At 59.0% G+C, this 24,105-nt stretch overlaps 10 protein-coding genes and 1 pseudogene across 10 annotated transcripts; 7 read left to right on the top strand and 4 right to left on the bottom strand.

Annotated features, from left to right (window-relative positions):
- Window positions 1-74: 74 nt before the first annotated feature.
- ACA1_077070 (uncharacterized protein) lies at window positions 75-525 on the top strand (the record flags this gene model as incomplete). Its single annotated transcript, XM_004335818.1, is given in 3 exon segments — window positions 75-128; window positions 239-445; window positions 460-525. 3 exon segments carry the CDS (start codon window positions 75-77, stop codon window positions 523-525), a joined length of 327 nt encoding a protein of 108 aa, XP_004335866.1.
- Window positions 526-795: 270 nt separating this feature from the next.
- ACA1_077060 (uncharacterized protein) lies at window positions 796-2,074 on the top strand (the record flags this gene model as incomplete). The annotated part of the gene is made up of 5 exons (XM_004335817.1): window positions 796-880; window positions 989-1,134; window positions 1,294-1,678; window positions 1,751-1,833; window positions 1,916-2,074. The coding sequence occupies 5 exons, from the start codon at window positions 796-798 to the stop codon at window positions 2,072-2,074; spliced, it is 858 nt and encodes a 285-aa protein (XP_004335865.1).
- A 490-nt stretch (window positions 2,075-2,564) lies between these two features.
- On the top strand, window positions 2,565-3,287 carry ACA1_077050 (uncharacterized protein; the record flags this gene model as incomplete). Its single annotated transcript, XM_004335816.1, has 4 exons — window positions 2,565-2,583; window positions 2,648-2,818; window positions 2,942-3,023; window positions 3,122-3,287. 4 exons carry the CDS (start codon window positions 2,565-2,567, stop codon window positions 3,285-3,287), a joined length of 438 nt encoding a protein of 145 aa, XP_004335864.1.
- Window positions 3,288-3,388: 101 nt separating this feature from the next.
- On the bottom strand, window positions 3,389-7,729 carry ACA1_077040 (annotated as a pseudogene).
- A 669-nt stretch (window positions 7,730-8,398) lies between these two features.
- On the top strand, window positions 8,399-11,037 carry ACA1_077030 (C2 domain containing protein; the record flags this gene model as incomplete). Its single annotated transcript, XM_004335815.1, has 11 exons — window positions 8,399-8,477; window positions 8,570-8,608; window positions 8,674-8,776; window positions 8,850-8,969; window positions 9,046-9,185; window positions 9,256-9,571; window positions 9,638-9,762; window positions 9,829-9,937; window positions 9,990-10,069; window positions 10,176-10,257; window positions 10,317-11,037. The coding sequence occupies 11 exons, from the start codon at window positions 8,399-8,401 to the stop codon at window positions 11,035-11,037; spliced, it is 1,914 nt and encodes a 637-aa protein (XP_004335863.1).
- A 182-nt stretch (window positions 11,038-11,219) lies between these two features.
- ACA1_077020 (propionate-CoA synthetase and ligase) lies at window positions 11,220-14,874 on the bottom strand (the record flags this gene model as incomplete). The annotated part of the gene is given in 18 exon segments (XM_004335814.1): window positions 11,220-11,320; window positions 11,430-11,514; window positions 11,610-11,696; window positions 11,770-11,917; window positions 11,989-12,043; window positions 12,137-12,237; window positions 12,312-12,521; window positions 12,598-12,703; window positions 12,775-12,892; window positions 12,989-13,091; window positions 13,230-13,375; window positions 13,461-13,578; window positions 13,656-13,774; window positions 13,844-13,953; window positions 14,029-14,230; window positions 14,248-14,333; window positions 14,422-14,525; window positions 14,636-14,874. The coding sequence occupies 18 exon segments, from the start codon at window positions 14,872-14,874 to the stop codon at window positions 11,220-11,222; spliced, it is 2,238 nt and encodes a 745-aa protein (XP_004335862.1).
- A 302-nt stretch (window positions 14,875-15,176) lies between these two features.
- ACA1_077010 (uncharacterized protein) lies at window positions 15,177-15,752 on the top strand (the record flags this gene model as incomplete). Its single annotated transcript, XM_004335813.1, has 1 exon — window positions 15,177-15,752. The coding sequence occupies one exon, from the start codon at window positions 15,177-15,179 to the stop codon at window positions 15,750-15,752; it is 576 nt and encodes a 191-aa protein (XP_004335861.1).
- Window positions 15,753-15,800: 48 nt separating this feature from the next.
- Window positions 15,801-16,133, bottom strand: ACA1_077000 (uncharacterized protein; the record flags this gene model as incomplete). Its single annotated transcript, XM_004335812.1, has 1 exon — window positions 15,801-16,133. A coding segment is annotated over one exon (333 nt), but the record flags the coding sequence as incomplete, so codon positions are not given.
- Window positions 16,134-16,259: 126 nt separating this feature from the next.
- On the top strand, window positions 16,260-17,982 carry ACA1_076990 (aminotransferase; the record flags this gene model as incomplete). The annotated part of the gene is made up of 7 exons (XM_004335811.1): window positions 16,260-16,406; window positions 16,513-16,578; window positions 16,662-16,741; window positions 16,848-16,971; window positions 17,060-17,165; window positions 17,246-17,361; window positions 17,443-17,982. 7 exons carry the CDS (start codon window positions 16,260-16,262, stop codon window positions 17,980-17,982), a joined length of 1,179 nt encoding a protein of 392 aa, XP_004335859.1.
- A 131-nt stretch (window positions 17,983-18,113) lies between these two features.
- On the bottom strand, window positions 18,114-20,684 carry ACA1_076980 (RuvBlike helicase, putative; the record flags this gene model as incomplete). The annotated part of the gene is made up of 14 exons (XM_004335810.1): window positions 18,114-18,257; window positions 18,348-18,417; window positions 18,492-18,551; window positions 18,621-18,718; window positions 18,804-18,885; window positions 18,971-19,029; window positions 19,131-19,225; window positions 19,297-19,420; window positions 19,509-19,602; window positions 19,681-19,787; window positions 19,892-19,979; window positions 20,096-20,231; window positions 20,339-20,509; window positions 20,630-20,684. 14 exons carry the CDS (start codon window positions 20,682-20,684, stop codon window positions 18,114-18,116), a joined length of 1,383 nt encoding a protein of 460 aa, XP_004335858.1.
- A 529-nt stretch (window positions 20,685-21,213) lies between these two features.
- ACA1_076970 (GDPfucose transporter) lies at window positions 21,214-23,284 on the top strand (the record flags this gene model as incomplete). Its single annotated transcript, XM_004335809.1, has 10 exons — window positions 21,214-21,566; window positions 21,698-21,764; window positions 21,854-21,938; window positions 22,012-22,105; window positions 22,207-22,421; window positions 22,506-22,571; window positions 22,638-22,700; window positions 22,817-22,877; window positions 22,995-23,124; window positions 23,216-23,284. 10 exons carry the CDS (start codon window positions 21,214-21,216, stop codon window positions 23,282-23,284), a joined length of 1,203 nt encoding a protein of 400 aa, XP_004335857.1.
- Between the last annotated feature and the right edge of the window lie 821 nt (window positions 23,285-24,105).

Genomic DNA, 24,105 nt, shown 5'->3' with positions numbered 1-24,105 from the left:
GCTCGACACTCGGCGGCCTGGCAGACGCGGCGACATTCCTGTTGTCCAAGGGAGCCGACGCCACGACAGCTGGCATGGGCGCAAAGACGCCGCTCTTGCTCGCTGCGTCGGAGGGTCAAGCGGCCATCGTGCAGGCCCTTCTTGCACAGCCTTGGGCAGGTGTTGTTTTACTGTTTTGATGTTGTTAGATGTTGTTGTTGTTGTTTGCTTTGATGGTGTAACCAACGTTGCGCGCCAGGTGCGCGACCATTATGTGTCGACTGTCTGCGTCGCCATGTTCGGCGTCCTCCTCGCTGTGCTGCCGCTTGCGCCGCCCAATCCTTGCGTCGGCTGCGTGCCGGGTCCGAAGAAGCTCCTACACCACCTCATCGTAGCACCATATCTGATGAGGATTGACAACAACGACACATGTCACGTTGCCGGCATGAGGAGGACGAGGAAGAGGGTGTCCACCACCAGGAGGCCACCACCCCACTCCGGCGATCGCGCTGGTTACACGGCCAAAAGGTGGATCAGACCGACTGAGCCGTACAGCATGCGCACGCCACCACAAGAACAAGCAACGGATGCGGTACAAGCGCTCGTCCTTGACGCATTAATGTTGCACCGAGTAAATGTGAGAAAACACACTGTGGAGACACACGGCAAGGAGGACTGCACTAGAAGATTGTTGTTCACAACATCTCGTCTGCATTCCCAACATTCAGAAATAGCCATCGGGTGTAAACTCCGGAAAATTGGCCTCCGCATTTTCAGTATTCGAAAGAGGTGCGTCAGAACGGCAGACGAAAAAGGATGCGTAGGAACCTCTTGGGGCTGGTCCTCTTGGTCTTCGGCCTCAGCAGCCTCTTCCTTTACTGGTGGGTTCGCCTCTACTCTCGTCTCTTCTTTCTGACACCGCGCCAAGCTCCCCGACTGCTTCACATCCTAGACCTCGCGCCTAATCCCTCGTCTAGCCCCTTCCTCAGTCCTTCTCCATCTTCTGCAGGGCTGGCACGCCGCCGCGCAGACAACAGCACATCGCTCAAGCCCGAGCAGGTGTTTGTCACGATGGTGACGAGCGTGAAGTTCAGCAGCGATATGTGGACCCACTGGCTGGCGCACTACACCAACGCGTCCCTGGGCTTTCACCTCGTGCCCAAGGCCAACTTCATCATCATCCTCCACTCCGCCCAGGCACGCAGGCATACGCACCACCGCACACGCACAACCGCACACAGACGCACACCTTTGGACATTTGACTGACGTCTGAGGACTCAACTTCTTCGTTTGATCGGGTTTGATCGGTGCAGGAGGGGAAGGAGCAGGATCATGCCGTGGCCTTGTTCGAAGCTCATGGAATCACACCCATCGTGTGGCAAGGTGTATACACGAGTGTGGCCAAGGGTGCGTTCAAGGATGCGATCTACGCCGAGCGTGTACCCAGCAGCTCGTGGCTCATTGAGACCGACGACGACGAGTTGATCGAGTTCCCCAAGCCCGTGCTCGAGTTCCTCACCGAGGTCGAGGATCTCGGCTACACCGTCGTGCAGGGGGGGATGGTGGACCACATCGCTGCCGACTGCAGGCTGCCGAGGGCACAGGCCAACACTTCGCTGTGGGAGCAGTATCCGTGCATGAGCGACATCACGAAGACCATCCTCAAGGCTGTGACTCGGAAGAGGCCCATCCACAAAGGTGTGAGCTCCGTTGGCCCAGCTTTGTTCTTTTTCCGTGGCAACTCACGCAAGGCTGGGCGCACTTCATCAGGAAACCTGTTCACAGGCGGAGGCCAGCACGAGATTCGAGATGCTAATAACAGGGAGACGAGCTTTAAAGAGACCCCCATGATAGTACATTATGCTCCCCATGGAAGCCAATCAAGATATTTGGCCTGGTTGAGGAGTGTGCAAAAGCTAACCATTGGTTGTACAGCTGCCGCTGCATCACTTCAAGTGGCGTGAGGGCTGCCTTGAGAAGCTGCAAGAGAGGGCTGCTCTCTATAAGAAGATGGGCATCACCTGGTGGATTGAATCTGAAACCTTCCTCAAATTCTATACTGAGTATGTGCCCCAACCACAACCCAACCAGTGAGGGCATGGTGTGTATTGTTCACTTCTGACTTGATCTGTATAACTTTGGGTGGGGGTGTGCCCTGGTCAGGCATGGCAAGATTGCAGTGCCAGAGTGTGGGTGTGGCTAAGCACACAGGCACTCCCATTTAGTTTTGATTAAAAGCACATGTTGCTTCACAGATGCTAGTGTGGAGTGGTGGGTTGGTGTGGTGCAAAGCTGTACAGGACATTGTGAACATGCATGGCAACTGCCAGAAGGGCAAGCAGCAAGAGTGTCACAAAGGAGCTCTATAAATGGGAAGCGGTGCTGCCTTGGCCTCTCTTCCGCCATCACACTGCGGTGCACCTCCACTGGCAGCTTACTGTTAACACCCGGGGATCCGTTCTGGGAGCCGTGGTTCACTGCAGCCAGTCTGTGGGTCAAAACCAATCAGCGGTTCAGCGGTTCTCCCCGGTTTCAAATTTCAGAAGGTCAAACCTAAGGCCCACAAGCTATCTACTCCACGACCATGGGCAGCGCAGAGGATGGTGCCATCCCCCCCGCCCTTCGTTCTTCTTTCTTTTTATTCATTTTTTGTCACCATGGGTGTAGTTGAAATGGGAGCGAAGGACGACGCGCCCGTGGCGCCGGTTGTGGACTACACGAGCCAGGGCACCTACACCGAGGAGAGCGCGTGCCTGAGCTGCACCGACGCCCGGGAGAGCGACACGGGATGCTGCTTCTGCGCCTGCGAGAACTGCTTCTTCTGCGAGGGCCTGCACGGTATCTCCCACCTCCCCACCTTCGACCCAACCGCCGCCTCTTCAAGGGTGTTCTCACCCGTTCGTGTTGGGCAACCGTCGGTGAACGAACTTTTAATTCAACCCCCCCCCCGGGGCGACACAGCGTGGTACAAGTGCTGCCACTACAAAAAGTACCGATCGCCAGCCGTGGTCCTGTGCGAGCACTGCATCGGCGAGTCGGCCACGTACGTGACGCCTCTCTTATCTTGGCATACCCTCCTGCCGTGTGTGGTGCATTCGTTATGGCGACCGCCCCAGCTTGACGGTGGACTGGCGTGTGCAGATATGGTCGGCGGACATTCTGGAGCATCTGCTTCATTCCGTTGCTCTTCATCTTCGCGTTCCTGCTCTTCGCCGAGGCCGCCTTCTGGGCCTTCGTCGCCTTCGTCGCCCTCTGTCTCTCCATCTGCGTCCTCGCCGTCATGGTCGCAGCCAGCGGAAGACGATGAACTGTTTTCATTCTCGTTCTACAAAAAAAAAAAAAATCAAATAAATGGAAACTCAATTTTTTGGTTCATTTAATAGTATTTATATTATCATTATTATTTGATCACAGGTAGTGGAAGGATGGCGCGGGGTGATGGACCACGGCAGGAGCGGCGAGAAACTGGAGCACTTGATCCCAGCAGTCGGCGTTGCCGTGGCCTGCGGACGGAGTGGCCTGATTGCGCGAGCCGTCTTGGCAGTTGGACCCGTAGGTGGGGTAAGACGTGTGGTGCGGGTGCGGGTGCGAGAGCGGCGCCGTTGGCAGAACGGACAAGGGACCTGCCGTGGTGGGCGTGTTGAGATTCTCCCTGAACCCCTCGCCCTCGCGCATGGTGTCTTCCTCCCAATGTAGTGTGACGCTGACCACATACTTGACCTAGGTTTTGATTTAGCTACATGCGTGTGCGTGTGCGTGTGCGTGTGCGTGTGCGTGTGCGTGTGCGTGTGCGTGTGCGTGTGCGTGTGCGTGTGCGTGTGCGTGTGCGTGTGCGTGTGCGTGTGCGTGTGCGTGTGCGTGTGCGTGTGCGTTGTGTTAAGAGAGGCGTACGATGCCAGTAGGACCGTAGAAGAACTGTATGTTGGATGTACTGCGCACGGTGCGACCATCTCTGCGGCGCATGAGCGAACAAAAGGTGCAGATCTCACTTACCGACCACGGCTTCCTGTTGAGGGGGGGGGGAAGTCATGCCCAGCTGGTTTAGCTCCGACTTGGCCAAGAGTGAGTGGCGGGAGGGCGTACTGGTCCTGGAACAAGGGCAAGAGCCTTTCGAGCCTTTTGGGGTTTTCCGCCAGCACGGCCCTGTGCGGGACGCGACGGAGCTCATCCTGGAGGCGAAGAGCGAGAGATCATCACCAGGAAGCCACCACCACCAGCACATATGGTGAGGCCACCGAATATTGCTCAACCAAACCCCGCAGCTGCGTACCTTCGTGAACTGTAACATGCTCAAGAAGGGCTCGTTGAAGAAGGCCCAGCTCGCCTGCCCGCCTACCACCGGTGGAACGTCAAGCACAAACACGGGGCGCCTGACATGCGTTGAGTGAGTATGTTGGGTTCATGAATCATCCGCACAACAAGCCACACGACTGGTCTGGAAGCCGCACGAATGGAGGTCGCCCACGACGAAGGGAACGTCGGCGGACATGCGGTAGTGGTTGAGGAATGGCATGTGCTTGCGCGCCTCCATCAGGCCCACGCATTCGCCCGCGGCCACAGACGACGGCCGAGTCTCGACCGGTTGCGGTTGCGGTGTCGCCGCCAGAGCATCGTCGTATCGCGGCCGCTTCGGGTTCGCTGAGCCCGCGCTGCGGCCTCGGTTGTGGTTGCTGTGGCTGTGGCTGTGGCTGTGGCTGTGGCTGTGGCTGTGGTTGGTGTCTTCTTCGCGCGCTCGCTTAAATTTGCGCAGCTTCTTGACCCTGCAGCGCAGCTTGGCGTTCTCCTTGCGCAGCTGGTGCATCTCGTCGGCCATCATCGCGATCATCCGCGACGCCAGGTCAGACGACGACTCCAGGTCAGGTGGGGACTCAGCCTCTCTCGACCGCTCGTCACGGCGCTGCTTCCGTCGCCACCGCTCCTCCTCGACATCGTCATCGTCGTCTTCATCGTCGTCATCGTCGTCTTCGTCTTCCTCATCGTAGCCGTAGTCCCCGTCTGACCAGGGCAGGTCATCGATGTATTGGTCGTACATGTGGTGGTGCGGCCGCTCGGGCCTGGACCACAGCCCGCTGGCCTCCAGAGGTAGACTTGGTGCCTGAGGAGATGTCTCCGTGTCGCTGGCACCCGTTCCCAGGTCGCTTGAGTTGATGTTGTCGATGTTGCTGCTGTTGTTGGTGTTGCCTATGTTGCCGTCGCGAGACCTTTTTGTGTGGTCGTTGGTCTTGTCGGGGTACTTGGGGCGGAAGCGCGGGTCGTTGCGGGCGGGTCGGCCCTTCTTGCGCGGCACCAGGTCGCAGCAGTGGTCGGCCACGCCTCGCTTCACGCACCTCCCGCACGGCCTCCCCCTGCGTCGGCTCCGCCAAAGAGAACAAATATAAATAATTATGATAAGATAAATTCAATAAAAGATAAACAAACGTCAGGCGGACAGGATGCAAGGGGGGTACCCGTCACAGGCGACGTGCGAGTTGCGGCAGTAGTTGCACGCCTTCACCGGCGGTGGTGCAGGGGTGGACTTGCCGTGGTAGTTGGCCATACGCGGGGAAAACAGTAAAAATGTCCTTCTGGCGCGGAAACTATTTATATACCGATTTTATTTATTTACCGCGCTCTGCAGTAAGTCGCCCATTGGCAGAATTATTAGGGGTGGTGGGCCAGTGTAGGAGTGGCGAGGGACTGGAGCACTTGGTCCCAGTAGTAGTAGTGGGCGTTGTCGTGGCCGCCCGTCGAGGGGTTGCGCGGGCCGTCTTCGCCGTAGAAGGTGCACGACGAGGGATGCGAGGACCCGTAGGAGCCGGCGGTGGTGGAAGACGAGTGGTGAGGGAGCGAGTGGTGAGGGTGTGAGGAGGTGGTCATCGACAGAACGGACAAGGGACCCGCCGTGGTGGTCGGGTTGAGCTTCTCTTTGAATCGCTCGCCCTCGCGCATGGCGCCTTCCTCCCAGTGAAGCGTGACCCCGATCAGATACTTGACCTGCGCCAATCTTCCGAGGTTAGTGACTCGTGCGTGGTCATGCGTGCGAGATAGAAAGAGAAAGAGAAGATGAGGCGTACGGTGCCAGTGGGGCCGTAGAAGAACTGCATGTTGGATGTACTGCGCACGGTGCGACCATCTCTGCGGCGCATGAGCGGACAAAAGGTGAAGATCTCGCTTACCGACCACGGCTTCCTATTAGAAAAAATAGGTCCGAACAACCCAGTTTAGCTCCGAACTTGCCAAAGAGGACAGAAGAAAGAGAAAGCGTCCGTACTGGTTCTCGAGAAACGGCGTGAGCCTATCGCGCATCTTGGGGTTCTCCGAAAACACGGCTCCGGGCGGGACGCGACGGAGCTCATCCTGTGTGGACCCATATCAAGGCGTAAGCTACCATGTGATGTCACCCTGTACGTATAAACTATTGCACGCACCTCAGTGAACTGCAACATGCTCAAGAAGTGCTGGTTGAAGAAGACAAAGGTCGCCTGATCGCCGACCACCGGTGGCACCTCGAGCGCAAACACCGGGCGCCTGTGGGTGTTGAACACGTTCAGCGATCAGCAATCAATCCCATAAAAACAAGAGATCTCGGGCCGTGGCCGTACGCGGAGATGTCGCCCACGACCAAGGGCACGTCGGCGGACATGCGGTAGTGGTTGAGGAATGGCATGTGCTTGCGCGCCTCCAGCAGGCCTACGCACTCTCCCGCGGCCACCGCCGACGGCCGAGTCTCGACCGGTTGCGGTTGCGGCTGCGGCGCCGCTGCCATCGCCGGCGACGGCGCGTCGTCGTATCGCGGCCGCTTCGGATTGGTCGAGCCCGGTGCGCAGGTGCCGCTGCAGCTTCGGTTGTGGTTGTTGTGGCTGTGGCTGTGGTGGTGGTTGTAGTTGGTCTCTTCTTCTTCGCGCGCTCGCTTGTGCTTGCGCAGCTTCTTGACCTTGCAGCGCAGCTTGGCGTTCTCCTTGCGCAGCTTGTGCATCTCGTCGGCCATCATCGCGATCACCCGCGACGCCAGGTCAGACGACGACTCGGCCGCTCTCGGCCGCTCCGCCTGCTCATCCCGGCGCTGACCCCAGTGGCGGCGGCGCCCCTCCTCCGCACTCTCCTCATCATCGTCATCGTCGTCATCATCGTAGTCCGCGTCCGTGTAGGGCAGGTCGTCGACGTGTTGATCGTACATGCGGTGGTGGTGCTGGTGGTGGGAGTCGCGCTCAGACCCGGACGACAGCCCGTCCGAGAGATGTTGAGAAGAAGGTATCTCCACGTCGCTGTCGCTAGTCCCCAAGGTCGACGGCGTGCTTGCGTTAGTGTTGATGTTGTTGCTGTTGGTGCTGTTGGTGATGTTGCGATTGTGGTTGTCGTCGTTGCTGCTTGTGCTGGTGCTGCCGCTGCTGGGGTACTTGGGGCGGAAGCGCGGGTCGTTGCGGGCGGGTCGGCCCTTCTTGCGCGGCACCAGGTCGCAGCAGTGGTCGGCCACGCCTCGCTTCACGCACCTCCCGCACGGCCTCTCCCTAAAAAGAAAAGAACAAATAAAAAATAAGTATGATGTTGTTCGCTAAGCGTACCACGTAAACGAAAATAAATAACTTATTATTTAATGTAAAAGATGAAATAAAATAGATGTCGAGAAAGTAGAAAAAAGGTTGCAAGGGGAGGCAGGGAGTACCCGTCACAGGCGACGTGCGAGTTGCGGCAGTAGTTGCACGCCTTTACCGGCGGTGGTGCCGAGGTGGAGTTGCCGCCGCTCTTGCGGCCGCCGTTGAGGTAAGCCATGGTGTGTTGTGGAAAAGTAGAGTGCACTACAGAAACACCTTTATTTTATGCTGGTCGGACGTTTTGCAAAAAAAAAAGGCGTGTCGGTGACTTTAGCTCTAAAGTCTCCGACCCGAAAGTTAGTCCTTCCGCTACTTGCGGAATCCACCGCCTTTATTGATTGGCGGCATTTTCGGGCAATAAGTAAGTCACCCATTGGGTAAAACCCCCGACGCCGACGGAACCTTGGGCTCAAGAAAGCCGAGACGAGAGGGCGCCGAGAGCATACCCGGGCCGGCAAGGCGAGTTGTTCGGCAGGCCGTAAGTCAACATGCTGATGAGCATTCTTGGCATTCGTAAGGGGAGATGATTAGAGGGATGGTGGGAGATGGACGAAACTTCGGGCAGGATCTCTGGGGAAGGGGACGTGGTCCCCGCCCGCTTTTCTCCCCTGCCTCCTTCTGCTAATTTGGAGGGCCAACCGGTCTTCTTCCGCAGCACCTGTGTGGCTGCCCACCTGTCGCCCACCCGCTCTCTGACTCTCTTCTACCTCAGCTTCATTCTCCACCACTTCCTTCAGCAACAGCACCACTCCTTCCCCTGCCTCTTCCATAAACCACACTTCCAATCACCCCCCACAGAGAACTCCGCACATTCAACAACTATTGGTCCCCACTTACTGCAGAAAGCATGCAGCAACCAGAGAACCTCCCATACGGAGGGACCACCACCGGCGAGGCCCTCAACCGAGAGGTCCTCACCATCGAGAGTACACCCCCCCGCCCACCCCCGCCCCCTCAACTCTCTGCGCACAGATCGCTCAGATCAGGGCTAACGTTGTTTTGTGTTGGTCTTCCGCAGTACGTGAGGCCCGCGACCTGCTCGCCGGCGAGCTCATGAGTACAACAACCCAATTGGGGAGGAGCTGTGTGTGTGTGTGGTGTTCTAAAGGTGCCGCGATGCAGAGTCGTGCGAGCCGTATGTGGTGATGACCATGTACGACAGCTCGGGCCGCCCCATCGGCACCCGCAAGACCAACGTCGTCGCCGGAAGCCTCAACCCCTACTGGTACCACACGGCTCCATCTTTCTTCCTTGAATACGGGGCACGATATGCTCACGACGCACCACAACGTGGACAGGATGGAACGCTTCGAATTCCAGCTGACGCAGTGGGACAAGGAGGGCGGCTACGTCGAGGTGACAGCCATCGACAACCGCAACAATGAGCGCCTGGGCTACATCCGCCAGCCCCTCTTCAGGTGGGCCCGCCGCCCTCGCATTCACGCGCTCTTGAGTTGTCTCCCAACGAACACGACACGCACACGACACGCACAGGCTCAGCGAAACGGGGGCGATGGAGGGCTGGTACTACCTGGACCGGACGCGCCACCACTCAGCCGCCCTCTACTTCCGCATGCTCATCCACCCGTACCGCTCGCTGGGCGCCCCCGCCGTCGGCACCGGTCTTGCCTCAGGTACCCTCGGCATCTCAAGTATGTGTGTCGACATGCAACCAACCCCCGTGCACGCTTGCGACACACACAGGCATCAGCGCGCGCCAGCCGGCGGCGGCGACCGGAATCGGCGTGTCAGGCGTCGGATCGCGCACGCCGCTCGGCCCCACGGTGTATGGCGCCACCAGCGGCGCGGCGGACGGCTTCGCCTCGCCGTCGGGCCTGCCCATGGGCGCCGCGCCCGCCACCTCCACGCCAGCGGTCGGCGCTCCCGGCATGACGCCCGTGGTGGGTCCCGTGATGGCCCGCGAGCCGGGCACAGCACCGCTGTTCGTCATGCGGCACCGCTTCTGGGCGCTGGCCAACACCTACGAGGTCAAGGACTCCCAGGGCCTCCTGCTCTACAGGTTTGTTACGACACACAACGACACACACAGAGGAAAGGCCCGATGGGGCTGCTGACATCATCACAGGTTGGTTGGGAACTTTGCGGACAAGCTGGACGACATCAGGATCGCCGATTCGACCGGGCACGAAGTGGGCTACATCCGCGAGGAGTCGTCGCTCATCAGCCGCGTCTACCGCATGCCCACCTATCGTACGATCTGTCTCAAGCCACCCTCTTTCTCTGGTTGTGGCGGCTCATGCACTGGTTTCTGCCCAGTCATCTCGGTGTATGGCACAAGCGCGAAGCTGAAGAGGAAGCTCATAAGCATCAACGAACCCATCTTCTCCCTCCGCCCCTTCAACGCCGCGAGCATTCACGCCAAGGGGTACGCACCCCTCTTCTGCCTCGTCGACGGCCACATGTCCTCCAGCACATAGCCTCACTGCCGAGCTTCTCAGCAACTTCGCCGAGAACGAGTTTAGCTTCTATCAGGGAGACACGATCATCGCCGACGCACGTTCCCCCCCCCCATCTTCGCTTTCATTTTTCGTCCCTTTCTCCAAGGGTTCGAGACTCACCCTTCTCTCTTTCGCAGGTGTCGAAGGCGCTGGCAGTCCCGCCAGGGCAGGGCCAGTACGGCATCCGGGTGGCCCCGACCTTCTCCAATCCGCTCCTCATCCTCGCTGCCACCGTCGCCATGGACAGGTACGCCCCGACCAGTAGCCTTCGTCTTGTTCGCCCGTGCCTGATCGACGGGACCACAGAATCCACGACGTGACGGGCATGCGCCCGATCTCTGGCGTCTACAGCGACTCCAAGACGCTGATGTCTAAGGTCACGCGCCGTGGCAAGAAGAGGCCCACCGTGGTGACCACCACCGCCACGCCCGTGGCCACCACCACGGCCAGGACAGCCGCGCCCGTTGTCTCAACGACTACAACGACCACTGCGGCCGCGCCCCTCGCTGCAGCCGTGGCCACCCCTGTGGCGCCCATCGTCACGCCCGTTTCGACCCCCGCGACGCCTGTGGCCGCTACGCCCATCGTCACCCCCGTGACGGCCGCGGCGGTCACGACCAACCCCTACGCCGCCTACTACGATGAGCGGGGCGTCCCCACGACCCCGGTCGTGTCCGTCACCACCGTGCCGAGGGGCGAAAGCCGCGAGGGCCTCGAGTACTACGGCACCAGTCTGGGCACCACCGGACTGGGCACCACGACCGCTGCCGCCACCATGCAGCCCCGGGCCGAGCTGGCGGCCAGGGAGACGCTGAGGCAGGAGACCGAGCAGCAGATGATGCAGGCCGAGCGGATCGAACTCGCCCAGATGGGCGGCGGCCCATCGACGATGGCGACTGGCGGTCAGCAGTACGCCGCGCAGCAGCAGCACCTGGAGAAGGAGAGGGACCAGAAGATGACCAGTTCCGAGATCAGGCAGGCCCAGCCCGTGCAGATCCCCATCATGGGCGCCGGCGCCTTCGACTGATACCAACAACCGCAACAGCAACGTAACGAGGAGAAGAGATCTGTGTACATAAACGTTTGGGCCAACTAAAGATCATCGCTCTTCGCGCTGTCTTCTGCCTGGCTGCTGTTGGCGAGTGCTTGTTAGTACAAAAAAACAGAGAGAGGAGGGTTGCGTGCACCACAGCCGCTCGAGCGTGAGGCTTAGGGCTCCTCCCGCTCCTTGGCGTAGCCCTTGGCTAAGAGGGCCGCCTCGATCTCGTCCAGGATGGCCGGGTCGTCGATCGTCGCCGGCGTCTGATAGGCTGCACGCAACACACACGCACGCACACACACAGCGCACCACCCACGTGCACCAGAGATGGAGATGAATAAAACGAAAGACACGGTTTGTGTGTGACACGACGAACGAACCGTGGCCGTCAGCGATCTTCTTCATGGTGCCTCGCAGGATCTTGCCCGACCGGGTCTTGGGCAGACGGTTCACCGGGATCGCCACCTTTTCAAGGCGGTGGCGTGGAACAACCGATCACGACCGCGCATGGTCATCATCTGCGCTTGGCCCGCGCGTTGTGAGCTCATTGCGCTGCGTACCTTGAAGGTGGCGACCGGGCCGATGCGCTCTCGAACGCGCTTGATGCAGTCCTTGGCCACATCCTCGCTGTCCCTCGTCACGCCAGACTGACACGCGCACGCGTTGGTAAGACTACGCGCCTACAGGCCTGGGCCGAGAAGGGCGCGAGCTGGGGCGTACCTTGAGCACAATGAACCCGACTGGGACCTCTCCCTTGAGCTGGTCCTCGGCCCCGATCACCGCACACTCGGCCACGTCAGGGTGAGAGCTCAGCACCTCTTCCAGAGCGCCGGTGCTCAGCCGGTGACCTGCCACATTGATCACGTCGCTGTCCACATTCGCGCACGATCAGCGGGTTACAGCCCAGCCATGAAGTTGGGGCTGGGGGCGACCACGTACTCTGTGCGGGCCATGATGTGGATGTAGCCGTCGCTGTCCACAAAGCCAGCGTCGCCTGCCGTCCGACACAACAGAGAAGCAATCGACTCAGTTTTCCCGTCTCCCTAAGCCACGGCTAAGGTGTCGTGCGTGCGTGCGTGCGCAGTACCGCATCGATAGTAGCCCGGGTAGGTTTGGAAGTAGGAGCTGTGGTACTTCTCCTCGTCGTTGGGCCACAGCGTGGGGAAGCAACCCGGCGGCAGCGGCAATCTGGTTTGGTGAAAATGCTGAGGCCTGAGACTCATGGAGTGCATGGAACGCGTGGCAAGGGGAAGGACGAGTACCTGACGACGACTTCGCCCAGGTGGCGGTTGTGAGGCAGCTCTCGGCCGGTGGTTTCGTGCAACACGCGCACGTCGTAGCCCGGCACGGCGAGACCGCAGGACCCGGGCTTGACCTTGACGTGGCTCGAGTTGGCTGGCACGTGGGGCTCCGCGCCGTAGTCCAATCCCAGGCACTTGGCCCCGATCGCCCAGCCCGTCTCCGTCTGCCACCTGGTGGACGGCCCAGTGGTGAGTCGAAGCCCTGCGTGGCCCACGTCGTGGCAACAGTTGTAAGAGGGGGGCTGACCAGTGGTCGATGACGGGGATGTGGTGGAGCAGCTTCTGAGCCCAATGGACCGTCGCCGGATCGGCCCTCTCGCCGGCCAAGAAGAACGCCCGCAGGTTGGACATGTCTACCACAGTATAGAAAAAAAAAGGCCAGTGATGAGCGGCTCGAGTCAGAGAGAGAGAGACTTGCACGTACCGTATATGGCAATGTTCGAGCCTTCGGGGTCCTCCTTACGGATGGCGCGGACGGCGGTTGGGGCCATGAAGGAGACGTTCACCCCGTGCTGGCTGATCACTCGCCAATACGCCCCGCTCTGCACACCAAGCGCCGTTTCAGAAAGAATCGTCATCGCATTGATTAATGAGGCGGTGTGACGTGGCGGTGGGGAAGAGGGGGGGGGCGGACATACGTCTGGGGTCCCGACGGGCTTTCCCTCGTAGAGCACGGTCGTCGCGCCCTCCAGCAGCGGACCGTAGACGATGTAGGAATGGCCGACGACCCACCCGATGTCACTGAACGAACACCAGACACACACATACACACACACACAAAAGACGACACGACACACGACACACGACACACGCAGCACGTGGCCGTCAGACAGGTCGCTCGAGGAGAATGCGTGTACGGGCTCTGTTCGCACACAGTACCTAGCGGCCCAGAACACTTCGCCGGGCTTGAGGTCGTAGATCATCTCCATGGAATTCTTGAGTGCCACCAGGTGCCCGGCGTTGTCGCGGACCACGCCCTTGGGGTTGCCCGTGGTGCCCGACGTGTACAGCACATACAACGGATCCTACATGGCCAAGCCAGGCGAGGTGGTGAGTTACATTGGCGTGCGTGCGGGCGTGCGGGCGTGCGTGCGGAGGATCACGACGCACATGGGAGTCTAGCTCGGTGCAGCCGCTGAAGGATCGTGACCTGGCCATCTCCTGGTCCCAGTCGTAGTCCTTCTGTTCGGCCGTCTGCACGAGAGCTGCCTGGGTCTCGAGGCCCGGTCTGGCGCAAAATGAGAGGAACGTTGGGCGTCAGTGCGTGTGCGGCGGTGCGTGTGCGGCGGTGCGCGTGCGGCTCACCTCTGATAGATAATGTTGGCTTGCGGTTTGTGTTTCGCCATCTCAATGGCTCGATCGAGCAGCGGCTTGTACTGCACGATGTGATGGGGCTCGATACCGCACGAGGCCGAGAGAGTCACCTGCGCCCCCACACGCCCCAAGAATTGAGCCACAGGCAGGAGCCACTCGCGCTCGCATGTTGACATTACCTTGGGCTTAGCGTGGTCGATGCGCACGGCCAACTGATCGGCCGCGAAGCCGCCAAACACAACCGAGTGAATGGCGCCGATGCGGGCACACGCCAGCATGGCAATGACGGCTGCACACCGTGGTAAAGGCGTTAGAGCTTGCAGCGCCTCTATAATGCGCATGAGCGCGTCGCTGCAGGGATTACCCTGTGGGATCATGGGCATGTAGATCAGCACGCGATCGCCCTTCTCAACGCCGTGCGTGTTGGCGAGCACGCCCGCAAAGTGTGTGACCTTGGATTGGCGATTGCGGTTGTCGTTGTGGTTGCGGGTGCGGGTGAGTGGGCGAGTGAGCGAGCGAGCGAGGTGAACCCATCGACAATCAACCCCGTGCAGAAGCGCGGTGGCCTGCAAGGGGCGGGTACCTGCTGGTGAAGGTCCTTGTAGGTGTACTTTTGCAGGTTCTTGCTGACGGGGCTGTCCCAGATGAGGGCCACCTGGTCCCCTCGCCCTGCAATGCAAAGAACGTACATGAGAAACTGGTAACAACAGCAGGACCCTGCTGGGTGCTGGGTGTGCCAACACAAGGACTGACCGACCTTGGGCGATGTGGAGGTCGAGGGCGTTGTAGCAGGTGTTGACCTTGCCGCCCGGGAACCACCGGTAGAAGGGCGGTCGCGACGAGTCGAGCACGCTGTCCCACCTGTCCACCACCCAACCATAAAAAAACAATATAAAAATAATAATAATAGATTATTTGTTGATTCAGAGATAAATCAACAATAAATAACAAACAAATAGAGGGCGGGTTACCGCTTGTGCCAGTGGACCTTCTCGGCTTTGGAGGCCCAGTAGCGCTCGGGGTCCTGCACGGAGGCCTTGAACTCGCTCTCATAGGACGGCAGCCCCGACCGGCCAGCGCTGCTGGCCCACCTCGCTCGCAGCGGCAGTGCCAGCACCGCCCTGCGGGCGGTGGCCGCGGTAGAGGCCACGCAAGCCGCCGATGGGCCGGCAGCGTGCTGCCGGGCTGCAAAGCGAGCCGACCACTTCATCTACAGTACTGTTCTGTGGTGTGGTCTTGGTAGATAGGGGTATTAAGGGATTGTGGGGTGTACTGCACCCAGCGATGCGGTGTGATGATGTGGTGGATAATGTTCGAAGGGGAAAGAGAGCAGATGAAAAAGAAAATGAGAAGATTGCAAGGGATCACCCCACTGGCGGGATGCACAGCCAAACAAATTTCGACGCCGTTCACCAATCGCCAAAGCGCACCGAAAAAGAAGCCAAGAAAAAAGAAAGAAAAGATTATGGACGTCTCTTCGCGAGACTGTTTTATCGAGAGGACGGAAGCAACATGGGCGCCAGGGGAAGTCATGAAGAGGCACCGGTGAGCAGGAAGGAAAGTAGCGGTGCTGCGAAGGTGGAGGACAGGTTTTGCCTCACCGAACGAGACAGAGCTGGCTGCCTGTTCGTCATCTCCACCCCTTCTAAGCCCAAGCCTGCAGGCAGCTCGACGCAAAGTGACGACTACCACTACAGCGTCGTAGTGGACGTGTCGGGCGAGTCTGACGACAGCTGGCTGGTGGGCAAGGAGCTCAGCGTTCAAGTCGATGCCGCGTCCAAGGTCTGCTACGTCTTCCGGCACGACAAGGGGCGATGGACCCTGGCCAGCCTAGCCACATGGAAGCATCTCGGCCGACTGCCGCTGCCACCTGACCTCTTTGCAGACGAAGAGAGCTTCAACTCGGCACACCCCGACTTGTGGGGGACCAAGCTGGATATGATGGCCAGCGAGCTGTACACACAGATGGTGAAGGAGCTCGGCCGAAAGAGCTGGCCCCACGAGCCCTCCTTCATGTTCGCCGAGCGAGTTGCAGCTCAGCTGCTGCGCGATGAGCTTGTGGCCGCACCCTCCAGCGAAGATGGTTGATAATGAACTCATTGATTGGTTCCAGATAAAACATGTTCTCTGATACTGAAGCAAGTTGGCCCAGCTGGAGAGCTGGGGTGAGGATAATGTGGCATCGGTCGAATCGTTGATGATCTGCATGGCGTTCCACCCGCCGTCCTGACCTCCGCTGTAGTCGTCGAAGTCCGGCACCACCCCGTGCCACGCGCCAGCTCCGTCGGCGTAGCGCCACAGAGCGCAGTAGCTGTCCGAGCCATACATGCAGGCGAGCCTCGCGCTCTTGGCCGGCAGGTCACCGTTCAGGCGGTAGTTAGTGCTCGAGAGGATGCCCTCCACAGTTTCGGGTCCGCCACTGAAGAGAGATGACGCTTGGCCGCTGGCCGTCTTACCGTGAAACTGTAATCCTTTTTGTAATTCTTTACGAAACACAAGATGAAAATAAATATACAACTAATTTTTCAATTACTTATTTATAATCCCTTGTCTCGTGACACGACACGCACCAGACCGCACACAGTAAAACAAAAGATGGAGGCTGACCGTCCGCTGCTCATGATTCCGGGACCCATCGAGTTCTCGCCCGCCGTGCTGAAGGCCACTGGCGAGCCGTCGCTCTCGCACGTTTCGCCTGACTTCATCAACCTCTTCAGCGAGGCGCTCGTCCTCCTCCGCCAGGTGCAGCAGCTTGCCAGCTGCAATCAGGATTTTTCAATCATTTCTTTTTTCACCTCATGACATTCAATTTTAATATTGTTCGCATCTTTCATTTGTGCGCCTGCAGGTGTTCTTGACCACCAAGGCCCAGCCCTTCGTCGTGTCGGGCTCCGGCACCCTAGGATGGGACATGGTACGCCCCTCCCACCACACTCTACTTCATGATTATATGCGCACTCACCAACGAGATCGATGCCGTTGCACGCGCCGCTGCAGGTGGGCGCCAACCTGCTCGAGCGGGACGAGAAGGCCCTGGTGGTCTCCACCGGCTACTTCGGTGATCGCTTTGCCGACTGGTACCAGCCCTGTGCACGCACACAACATTCATTCCTTTGTTATTTATTAAAATTATTATTCTTTTTGTTTTTATTATTATTATGATTATTATTTATTGGTTGGCAGCTTGGAGTCGTTCGGTGCGCAGGTCACGAAGCTGAAGGCGGCCACGCTCGGCGATTGCCCCAGCGTCGAGGAGCTCAAGCAGGCCCTCTCCCAGGCCTCCTACAAGCTCGTCACCCTCACCCACGTATACATTCCTGAGATACCTCCTCGCACTTCTCCGCTCCAGCTGCTCACATGGTAGTACCTTTATGTGGGTCCTGGGGGTGGTGCAGGTGGACACGTCGACGGGAGTGCTGACCGACGTGAAGAGCTTCGCCAAGGCCATCCGCGAGGTGTCCCCGCAGACGCTTGTCGTTGTCGACGGCGTGTGCGCCACGGGTTCGTCCCGCCCGCTCGTCTCACCAGCGGTCTCGCCCACGGTCGGTTGATGACTCACGCACACGCACGCGACTGTGCAGGTGCGGAGGAGTTCCGGATGGACGAGTGGGACGTTGACGTCTGCCACACCGCCTCCCAGAAGGCCATCGGCGTGCCGCCCGGCCTCGCCATTCTCCTTGCCAGCCCTCGCGCCATGGTACGCCTCCCCCGTACCCCTAGGGGCCTCAGGCTTTTCAACGACTCACCGCCGTCATCGTCATCGTCGTCTACGTTGCAGGAGGTGTTCGCGAACAGGAAGACGCGTCCGGCGGGTTACTTCATCGACTGGAACCGGTGGCTGCCGATCATGCAGAACTACGAGGCCAAGAAGGGCAGCTACTTCGCCACGCCGGCGGTGAACCTGGTCAAGGCGCTCAACGTGAGCCTCAAGGAGATCCTGGCCGACGGCGGCATGGAGAAGCGGTTCCAGGCCCACGTCGACGCCTCGCGGAAGGTGCGCGAGGCCATCCGCGCGTTCGGCCTCGAGTTCATCCCCGTGCGCGAGGAGCTCTTCGCCCACACGCTCACCGTCGTGCGGCTGCCGGCGGCGGTGACCGACGGCGCCAAGTTCCTCGGGTCGGTGAAGCAGCACGGCGCGGTGCTGGCCGGCGGCCTGTTCCCCGAGATCAAGTACTTCCGCATCGGGCACATGGCCTACTCGGTGGTGAGCGAGGCCGAGCACGGCCACGTCCTCCGCACCCTCAAGGCCATCGAGGCCGGCCTCCGGGACTGCGGCTACGCGGTGCCCGAGGGCGCAGCACTGCCCAACAAGCTCTAACTTGTCTCGGGCATCACCCCCAGTCACGTGCGCGTGTTCGATAATAGTGAATTGCAACACACACCGCACGCATGGCCCATATGGTGGTGGAAGCGTGTATGTGTATGGCACACGTACAAGAGGGAGGCCGGTTACTGAGCCTTCTCGACCTCCATGGCGCCGTCGGAGCTGATGTACTCGTGGGAGGAGGACGCGGCCAGGTACTCGCGCGACCGCTCCACGTCGACGAAGAGCTCGTACACGCGCTCGATGTCCTGTGTGTCGACCTTGGTCGCCTGCAACCACCACCAACGCCCCATCAATGATGGTTCCATCAGTCAACTGCGCACCGCCGTGGTGGCCAGGTTGGGGGAGGAGAGGCGTACAGCGCGCTTGGTTGCCACGAGAGCCGACGCGGTGATCATGTGGATGGCGTAGCGCAGCGACGTTTCCGCCCTACACACCACCACAAGCTTGTGAGCCGACGAAGAGCGCGCGCGCGTTCATGTGTGTTCGCAACAGATCCGTACCCGATGTTGGTGAGCAGGAGCACGGCCTCCTCCGTCATCTCGACATCTTCCTCCGAAAGCCTGAAAAAGCGAGCGCGCGTGTGAGCTTGGTATGTTTGTTCGGGGGGGGGAGTGGACAGAGGGGTGTACCTGATCCGGATGATCTTCTGGATCTCCTCCGGTGTGTAGGGGTTCGTGGAGATGATGAGCGTTCGGTCCAACAGATCCGGCGGCATACCGTGCGGACCCTGTGAGCAGAGCGCAGTGCGACCGCATCGATGAGCCGGAGGTAGGTTACACAGCGCAGTGATATGATGGTGAGGGTGAAGGTACCTTGTAGCTGGTCCCTCTGATGGTGGTGATACCCCTGTTCGAGGCCATCACGAGGATGGGTGACATCTCTCCCTCCAACGCTCTAGCGTGAGAAAAACAAAAGAGAAAAGAGAAAGAAATGAGGTTTCGGCTGCTGGCTATGCGGACAGATATGAGCTCAGGGTTACCTGTTGATGTAAGAGAAGCACTCGATGTCCAACATGTGCACCTCGTCAATGAAAAGGACCTGTTGACAATTGAACGCGTTAGGTCGACTGGGGTTGAAAAGTGAAGGGAGAGAGAGAGAGAGAGAGAAAAAGTAAAGAGTGAGTGGAGATGGACACGTACGCCGGGCACGATCTCGGCCTTGCCCTCCTCCTTCCATTCGGCGACCTTGGCGTCGATCTGCTCCCGCACCTCGGACTTGATCTCACCAGTGTCACCTGGCCAGGTGCAGATCACAAACCACGGTCAGCCAGCGACCAAGCAAGCCCCGAGCCTGTGCCAACGGTACCGGCAAAGAGGGCGAGGAAGCCCTGGGTGCGCGAGTTGATGACGTCGATCTCGTGCAGGCTGACCGTGTGGACCACCTCCTTCCTCTTCTGCAGCTCTCCCTCGGGCGTGTTGATCAGCTTGACCTGCGATTGCGAAGCGCCACGATCGTTAGCTCAGTGACCACCAACCACCCAACTGTTTCCTCTCTGTTCTGTTGGGTACGGGACGTACGCTGGGGCCTCTCACGGAGTAGTCGGAAGCGCGGCTGAACGAACGGCCGAGCTTGGTGATGCGACCCGACGCCTTGTCGATCGAAATCACGTCGCTGTGCACGCGGGGAAATAGACGATGAGAAATGGCCTAGAGAGACAAGAGAAGAGGAAAAGCCAGCGCCGATCCGTACCCTGCGGTGACCTTCTCCTTGGCGAGGGCATCGATCATCTTCTGGCCCAGCTCGTAGATGGTCTCCAGATCAGTCGTCTTCATCGTAATCTTGCCCACTTTGAGACCCTGTGAGATGGGGCGGTGATGATCACGTGCATGTGAGCTGCGTGCAAACGACGGTTGTGGCTTGAGACCACGCTGAGTTTGCCGTCCAGGAAAGAGGTACGCACCGCACCGCCAGCAGGTCGGTCAATCTGAATCTCCACCACTTCACCCTCGATGATCTCGGTCTCCTCCTTGATGCGGATGCCGATCGACCTGCGCACGTCACATCCGTCGCCACATGTGTCGTTTAGTAGAGGAGGGGGGGGGGAAATGGTGCAAATCGGTCACCAAGCGTGATGCCAAGACCATGGAGGTGGGGCGCACGTCACCTCCTGAAGGCCTGGGTGATGGCCTCAGTCTTGGACATCTCGAGCGAATAGATCTCTGAGCCGGCGATCATGGTGAAGGGGGTCTCGGGGCCGAGCGTCTGTGCCATGCCCATGGCGATCGCCGTCTTGCCCGTGCCTGCCGTGTTGTGTTTGTTTGAAGTGGCAAAGTGGTTGGGCCAGGTCTCGCAGCAGAGGCCGCTACGCAGCTCGGCAGGCGAAGCGGAGGAAGAAGAAGAGGGGTACCGGGTTGCCCAGCAATAAGGACAGCACGACCAGCGATCTTGCCCTCCTTGATCATGTGGGTGATGATACCCGCAGCACGGCGGGCCTTGAGCTGACCCACCAGGCCGTCGCTCTCGGGACGTGGCGTGAACTTCTCATCCAGGCCCAAGCCATGGATGTGCGAGTGGGCACCTGCGTTGGTGATTAAATTAGTGCAAGGTTGGGCTCTAAAATATCGATTGAGCAAATTTCGGGGGGGGGTTCGGATTGCGATTCATGGCGATTAGCGATTGAGGTAAGTTGCCAATGTACCGATTCGCTCAATGCGGGTGATGTCCTTCTCCACTGCGGTGTTGATGCCAGCCATGGTGCTTCTCCGTCCGAGATTAAATCCAGGATAAAGGAAGAAGGAAAAGAGAAGAAAGGAAAGTCGAGAAGCTTCTTGTCGACTGCTCTTCTTCTTTGGGGTGAGCCTGAGCTGAGATTTAGCTTTCCTCGAAGTCTTCTTCCCGTTGTAGTCGCTGTCGTGGCCAGGATCTACGAACCCAATCCTAGTTCGTACCCGTACGTACCCATTCACATCGATCGATATGACTTCATTTAGTGGACAGTTGGGTCATCGGCTATTCTGTATAACTTTTGAGCCCTCTCGTTGAGCCTTCATCTTCTCACCCTCCCCCTACACAAAAGATTTGTTGTTTTGCATCTCCCGTTCCTCTCCCTTTCCCTTTCCCTTTCCTCTTCTCTTCCTTGCAACGCAAGTCTTCCAGTCCTCAACGCACGCGTGCGCTCCCGTGGCTGTGGCCCCTGCACCAGTCACTCACGCGCACGCACCGCACGCGCACCACCGCACGCGCACACATTGTGCAGAGGGCCAACCAGCTCAACCCACCAAGATGGAAGCAGCGTACGCGAACCGAGCGACCAAGATCGGGATGGTGATCGCCCTCTACTGGGTGGTGTCGATCTCGATGGTCTTCCTCAACAAGTACCTCCTCTCGTCGCCCGATCTGAGGCTCGACGCGCCGCTCTTCATCACGTGGTTCCAGTGCCTGGTGGCCGTCGTGGCGTGCTGGGTGCTGCCCCTCTTTCGCCCGCTCCACCCGTTCTTCGAGACCTTCCCGCGCTTCGAGGTCAAGGTCGATGTGGCCCTCAAGTGCCTTCCGCTGTCGGCCGTGTTCGTTGGCATGATCGCCTTCAACAACCTCTGCCTCAAGGAGATTGGCGTGTCCTTCTACAACGTCGGCCGGTACTCTTTCGTTCCACACAGCACGCACGCACGCACGCACGCACGCACGCACGCACGCACAAACACACAAATTGGTTGCTTGCTCTCGTTCCTTCGTGTTGCTGACACTCGGCCCGTCGTCGAAACCACAGCTCGCTGACCACCATCTGGAACGTGCTGCTTACGTACCTCATGCTGGGACAGAAGACCAGCCCCAAGGTTCATAAACTCCTTCACGCGCGCGTGTCGTGTGTGTCGTGTGTGTGCGTGCACTCGCTGACCGGTCATCATGTGTGGTCCGTCATCAGGCGCTTCTGTGCTGTCTGTTCCTCGTGCTCGGGTTTATCCTGGGAGTGGATCAGGAGGGCGAAATCGGTGATCTGTCTGTCAGAGGTTCGGCTCGGCTGCGTCTGCCGTCGCAAGAGGTGCTGATTGTTCCCGACTGACTGGTGCTGGCCCATTCCAGGTGTCATCTACGGTGTATTGGCCTCGCTCTTCGTGGCCCTCAACGCCATCTACGTCAAGAAGATCCTGCCCATCGTGGATGGCGATTCCTGGAAGTACGCCGCCCGCTAGGCTGCTCAAACTCTCCTGTTGGTGTCACGGTCATTGCATCTGTGAGATGAGCTCATCTCGCCCACCCCCTTCCTCTACTGACCAGGTTGACCCTGTACAACAACCTGAACGCCTTCTTTCTCTTTGTGCCGCTCATGATCATGGCCAGCGAGCACGAGATGGTATCGTACCGCCTCACCACCATTAACAGATTAATCATGATCCAACTCACGCCGCTTGTCTCCACTCAGCTGGCCGAGTTTGAGAAGATCACTTCCCTCTACTTCTGGGCCATGATGACTCTTGGTGGATTCTTCGGCGGTGCGCTCCTCCAGTCTGTTGTGCGTGCGACTGAACCCTAACCGTCATTGCGCGGAATGCACGGAATGCGTGGTTTTCCCACAGTGGCGATCGGCTTGGTGACGATGCTGCAGATCAAGTTTACGTCCCCTCTGACCCACAACATCAGTGGTACGTTCCTCGACATCACCCACACTACTTCTGCCAGCTCTCACCAACCCCCCTCCCCCGCCACAGGCACGGCCAAGGCGTGCGCGCAGACAGTGATCGCCGTGTGGGCCAATTCCGAAGTCAAGAGCGGTACGTGTGTCGTGTGTGGCTTGTCCGATGGCTTGCAACTCCGTCCGCTTTTGCAGTATCTGGTGTGCGGCACCCCTCCTTGCTCACGTACCACGGGTGACCACCGCCAAACGCAGGGCTGTGGTGGGTCTCCAACTTGCTGGTGCTCCTCGCGTCTGCGGCCTACACCCACGTCCGGTACCGTGGGTGATATTTTGTTTGGTTTTTTATTTCGTTTATTCCTAATTCATTTTTAGGGTGATGTTATCTCTTGTGGTATTCTGGAATATGGATATTTGCTGACCTCTCACACAGATCGCAAGAGATGCAGAAACCCACGTCGCCTCCTCTGGCCAACACCGCCAAGAAGACCGACAGCGACGACAACGATGAGGACAGCGATGTGGATGAGCGGAACCAGCAAGACCACGTAGACGACTACACCGTACGGCCCTTTTTGTGTGTCTTGTTTGGTGGTGCGCATCGCGTATGGCGGACTAAGCGGTGTTGTTGTGGTGGTGTTGATGCAACATCAGGTGGAAGTGTTGGACGACAGCGCTGACGAGCGTGACCAGGCACCCAACAACAAACTGCGAATCAACTAGTCAAGTTCAGTTAGTGGGGGTGATGGCCTATCCACGCACCGGCTGGAGCGCGACAAGCCACGACACGGAGGGATTAGGATTGGCGAAAAAGAGAAAGAGTGCTATGCACCATCAGATAAGCAAAAAAGCCGTCGTCAGGGAACGGCAAAGACAACGGACGAAAGGATAAAGTTCGGCCCCAGTAACCGATTTGTGAGGTTGATAAGGAACCTCTTTAACTCCGCACAAGGTCTCAGCCAATCCCGTCCTTGACACATATTGCCACGACCAATCCGGGACCGGCCCGCTTTCCGTAATGCCCTTTCTCGTAGGTCTAATCAGTGGGGGTTACTCAGATCAAGAAATGGAATTTGCCCGGGCATGTCGTCGTCTGTGTAGCGTCGCTTTGGTGTTGGCCTTGTGACTCCGACACGTGCACGTAGGCTTTTATCTGGGGTACCTACACAGGCCCCACACCCAGAACCGCTCTGTGGCACCGTCGTCCATTCTCTGATAGCGCCTCGCTCAAAGCAGAACGCCAAACTAACCAGTCAGTTTCGCTACCCACCACCAGCCCACCCGGCAGCTCGCTCTCCAAGCACTTAGCCGATCGTCTTGCTACCGAGTCTCAAGTCCGACCCACCCTCCACTTTCCGTCTAGTGCCCGCCCCCCTTGGCTTAACCCAGCTTCCCACTTCCACATCGCCTACCCATCCATCCATCTTTCACCTTTGGCCAGACCCCCCCCCGGTACATACACCTGGCCAGAGAGGCTGCACGTGTGCACAAAATACTGCACATCGACCGGTCAACTCCATCTTGGGCTGTTCGCATGTTACGCC

The sequence above is a fragment of the Acanthamoeba castellanii genome (genome assembly GCF_000313135.1).
Source record: "Acanthamoeba castellanii str. Neff unplaced genomic scaffold scf7180000084612, whole genome shotgun sequence".
Classification (NCBI taxonomy): domain Eukaryota; phylum Discosea; order Longamoebia; family Acanthamoebidae; genus Acanthamoeba; species Acanthamoeba castellanii.
This window is presented reverse-complemented; position numbering and strand designations above follow the sequence as displayed.